The sequence below is a fragment of the Dipteris shenzhenensis genome, chromosome 3 (assembly GCF_047967505.1).
Source record: "Dipteris shenzhenensis isolate YYH24624 ecotype China chromosome 3, Dip_SZ_1.0, whole genome shotgun sequence".
NCBI lineage: Eukaryota > Viridiplantae > Streptophyta > Polypodiopsida > Gleicheniales > Dipteridaceae > Dipteris > Dipteris shenzhenensis.
Genome location: NC_141598.1, coordinates 19,789,385 through 19,793,719, shown reverse-complemented (window position 1 = coordinate 19,793,719; position 4,335 = coordinate 19,789,385). Strand labels below are relative to the sequence as shown.

Genomic DNA, 4,335 nt, shown 5'->3' with positions numbered 1-4,335 from the left:
TGTCTAGTTATGTGCAAAATGACTCAAATTGCTATGTGTTAGATACAAATCAATATGAATCCAAGGAAATGCACGTTCCTTGGTCTTATAATTTTTGGAGAGGAAGTTTGTCAACTCTCCCCCCACACAAATGTGTGGTTATGTGCTGAATTCACAGTAATATAAGCCAAATGCAAAGTGCTATATGTTAGTTTCAAAATGGTATGTGCAAAATTAAAAGTGCCTTGTGGCAAATTCAAATTGAAATGAATAAGAGACGAATTCTACAGAAGTATCCAACAAGTGCAAAGTGCTATGTACCAAATGCAAAGTGCTATGTTCTAAACTCAAATTGCTATGTGCTATGTGCTAGATACAAATCGATATGAACCCAAGGAAGGGCATGTTTCTTGGTCTTATAATTTTTGGAGAGGAGCTGTGCCAACTCTCCCCCCACACAAATGTGTGGTTATGTGCTAAATGCAAAGTACTATACGCCAAATGCAAATGCTCTACATGCCAGATTCAAAATGCTATGTGCAAAAATTAAAAGTACTTTGTGCCAAATGGACAAAATGAATTGTGCAGAAGTAACCAACAAGTGCAAAGTGTTGTGTACCAAATGCAAAATGCTATGTGCTAAACTCAAATTGGTATGTTCTATATGCAAATTGCTAGGTGATGTATGCAAATTACTATGTGTTGTATGCAAAATGCTATATGCTAGATACAAATTGATATGAACCCAAGGAAGGGCATGTTCCTTGGTCTTATAATTTTTGGAGAGGAAGTGTGCCAACTCTCCCCCCCACATAAATTTGTGGTTATGTGTACGAAATGCAACGTACTATAAGCCAAATGCAAAGTGCTATATGCCATATTCAAAATGCTATGTGCAAAATTAAAAGTGCTTTGTGCCAAAATGAACCCAAAAAAGGGCACATTGCTTGGTCTTGTAATTTTGGTGAGGAAGTGTGGTAGCTCTCCCCCCACATAAATGTGTGGTCATGCGCTAAATGAAAAGTGCTATGTGCAAAGCACATAAAGTGCCGTGTGTTGAATGCAAATTGCTATGCACTAATTCAATTTTCTAGAAACAAAATGTGTGGTTATATACTAAAACTACAAAATTCAAATAAAACATATTCTCAGTCAATACAGCTACCTACCCGTATCTAGTTCATTCTATTCAAGCACTAGAGATCTGTTTAAGCGTATACTATATGTTCTAGATTTCTACATAGAGTTCATAATTGAGCAATGTAGAGAGGTCATCTTTTTCACTTTGGGGTCGGGACTCTGGGGTCAATATGCATTTCGACAGTGGCACGCCATCAATGAAAGATTTTGAAAGTGTCGCATGAACAGATTGTATGACCTTCCAATTGTTCCCTTCGTGATCAGATTGGGGTTAATGATATTCGACTCCTCTTTTGGGCATGAGTCTATCCTCGTCTTCTCCTCTTGTAGATGGGAGGGTACATCGCCGATGGTAGGGTACATCTTTTTTGCTTGTTGCTGACATCTTCTCCTCCCTGCATTGTCACAGGTCTTTGTACCCTTTTGTTGTTTGTGCCGTTGGTGGGATTGATGCGGATCATTTGTGCCACTGATGGAGGGATAATTATTGCCCTCATCGTCTCCTCGCTTTTGTGGGAGATTGCTTTAGCGATCGTCATCGTGTTTGCTCTCATTGGAGATTGGTGAACCTTTGTCTACTCGTCCTTTTTGCAAATCGTAGTCTACACATTTAGGCTGGCGCACGACCTTATTCTCATCTATCACTCTATGAAGAGTACGAGTAAGCGCAAGTTAAGATCCAGAAAACAATGGTCACTAACTCTTTTGAGCATCCGTTTTAAATTTGTCATCTATGATTGATATTTCTTTTTTGGACTTGTCATGTGGTGATCGGTGTTCTGAAAATAGCTAATTAATGGCTTAAAATTTTCTACCACTACGTCTGACCAGACACAACTTTCACAAGATACTGCCCCATCGTAGGTCATCATACCAGGTGATCTCTGAAGTCTGGCAAGGTACAACCCGCAGCTACGATGGCCGTTGCACACATGGAACTTTTGATAATTATCTATGCGAGAAAAGATCGTGGGATACGACTTGTTCCAATACGAGAGGTTGAAAAAATAGATCAAATCACACTGTGGAGCCAACGAACAGCGTTTTGGCGCGAGCTTGCATCAAGAACCTTGTTGTGGAATTTTTGAAAGTAGACTTCTTTTTTTCCATGAGGACAGTTGCCTTATTTTCCTTCAATCTGTTGCTTCATTTGCTCTCTTGGTCATATGTTTCAGAAAATCTACTAGATTCTTCTTGGAGCTCCCTCCGTCCTCAACAGCCGTTCTAACTATCTTTTTCATTTTTGAGATTCTTGTCCTTGCTTCCTTTCCTTCCTGTCCATTGAATAAAGCCCTCACCGCCTCCTCTATTGCCACGCTTCTTACTATTGTGCCGTCGTTTGGCATCTCCAGAGTGATACCAATCTTCCACACCTGAGAAACGATCCTCGTGTTTAACATTTGGTCAGCTAATTTAGGCCACCCAATCATTGGAACTCCCATGTACATGCTTTCGATGGTGGAATTCCAGCCACAGTGGGTTAAAAATCCTCCAACAGAGGGATGCTGTAAAACAGAAAGTTGAGGTGCCCAAGAAACAATCCTGCTGCGTCGTTTCGTTTGATCTGAAAAGATGTCAGATATTGAGACGGTGAACTTTTCTGCTACCAAAGTTGCACGGCACACCCAAAGAAAAGGCTGCTCACTAGCCTCTAGCGCCAGGGCTAACTCCTTGAGTTCAGCCTCAGACCAAAATCCACTTGTGCCAAAAGATATATAAAGAACAGATGAGGGAGCTTGAGAGTCGAGCCACTGTAAACATGCGTCATCCTCATCAAAAAGCCTTGGCTTAAGGCTATTGGGGTCGAGAGCCAGAAGAGGACCTACCGTGTAAATAGGAAGTTCCTGTCGAAGAGCATCAACGGAACTGCTTTCTATTTCATACACGGAATGTACAATTGCTGCAGCTGCAGTTTTCACTGCCGTAGAAACCCTGGTGAAAAATTCAAAAATTGTATCAGGGGCTCTAAGAACGTCAGAGACATCTGCCAGACGCACCACTGTGTCAAGGCCTGGAATGCAAGTGATCAACTCTTCACTGTCGTCAGGTTCTCCTGCAATAGCATTTACAAACTTCAGGAGATTTCAATCAATTTCGGACTTATTTCAAACGTGATCCATATCTCATATCTTTGACAGAACCCCCATTTGCGGGCTTGTTTCAAATCTAGAGTACTAGCGAGTGGAATTATTTGCAAGAGAGGGGAAACGAGCTCGTCTGCATAAAATTTTAAGTGTTTCGCTTGTATACCTGTGTTGGGCATGGATCGGTAGGGTGCGAACAGATCACGCTGCATGTAATGGAATATGGAATGAAACCGTGCAGACACTGGGCAGAAAACTACTCTAGGAACTCCCACACCATCAGCAACATCTTGCGCCCATAATACTATGGTGTCAGCAATGAAACAAGTAACTGGAGGCTCCCTTTTCTTGAGTTTGTTCAGCAACACCTCGACCCCCGGTTTCATCGCCTCCAAGATCGTGATGACCCACCCAAACTCCAAGACTTCCACAGCAACTTCCTTGTCCACTGGAACGTGGAAGAACTGCAGGTTCGGGTCTGGACTAACACTGCCACTCTGCAGATTGCTATCTGACTGTGGGAGCAAACCAGAAATAATTCTGTCGAGGGAAACGAAGGTTACGAAGAAGCCGTTTGAGGCAAGACGCTGGGCAAGCTGCAACATAGGAGTGACATGCCCGTGAGTTGGCAAGGGCAGCATGAAGGCGTGAGGCTTACGAATGACAAGAGGAGAAGAGGCAGTGGACATCGTTGCTAGTAGGATGAGTGTGGAGGGTGTGTCGGCTTTTACTTTTTTAGCTTGCCGAAGGCAAAGCCTTATAGGCTTACTGCACACGGTAACCACATGCAACCACATGCGTGATTTGTGCCCAGTGTGGAGGGGGTGTCGGCTTTTACTTTTTTGGCTTGCCAAAGGCAAAGCCTTATAGGCTTACTGCACATGGTCACCACATGCAACCACATGCGTGATTTGTGCCCACAGAGCACTTTGTTCACGCATTCCATTGAAGCATTTAATGGAGATCTGCTTGTTTGAAAGTATTGGAACATAAGACCACTAAGGTCTTGTATTCACACATGCACCGACATCACGCATCGACGATGTGATGCAAAGAGGCACACCTCTTGGCAACCCTCTCTCTCAAACTCTATTTGTACGCATGATTCATTCATTGAAATATACATTCGATT

General features: G+C 42.7%; 1 protein-coding gene across 1 annotated transcript; it reads right to left on the bottom strand.

Annotated features, from left to right (window-relative positions):
- Positions 1 to 1,340: 1,340 nt before the first annotated feature.
- Positions 1,341 to 3,917, bottom strand: LOC147903486 ((R)-mandelonitrile beta-glucosyltransferase-like). Its single transcript, XM_087372847.1, has 2 exons — positions 3,370 to 3,917; positions 1,341 to 3,172 (listed from the first exon to the last, which is right to left on the bottom strand). The coding sequence occupies exons 1-2, from the start codon at positions 3,890 to 3,892 to the stop codon at positions 2,253 to 2,255; spliced, it is 1,443 nt and encodes a 480-aa protein (XP_087228973.1). The 5' UTR covers positions 3,893 to 3,917; the 3' UTR covers positions 1,341 to 2,252.
- Positions 3,918 to 4,335: the final 418 nt, after the last annotated feature.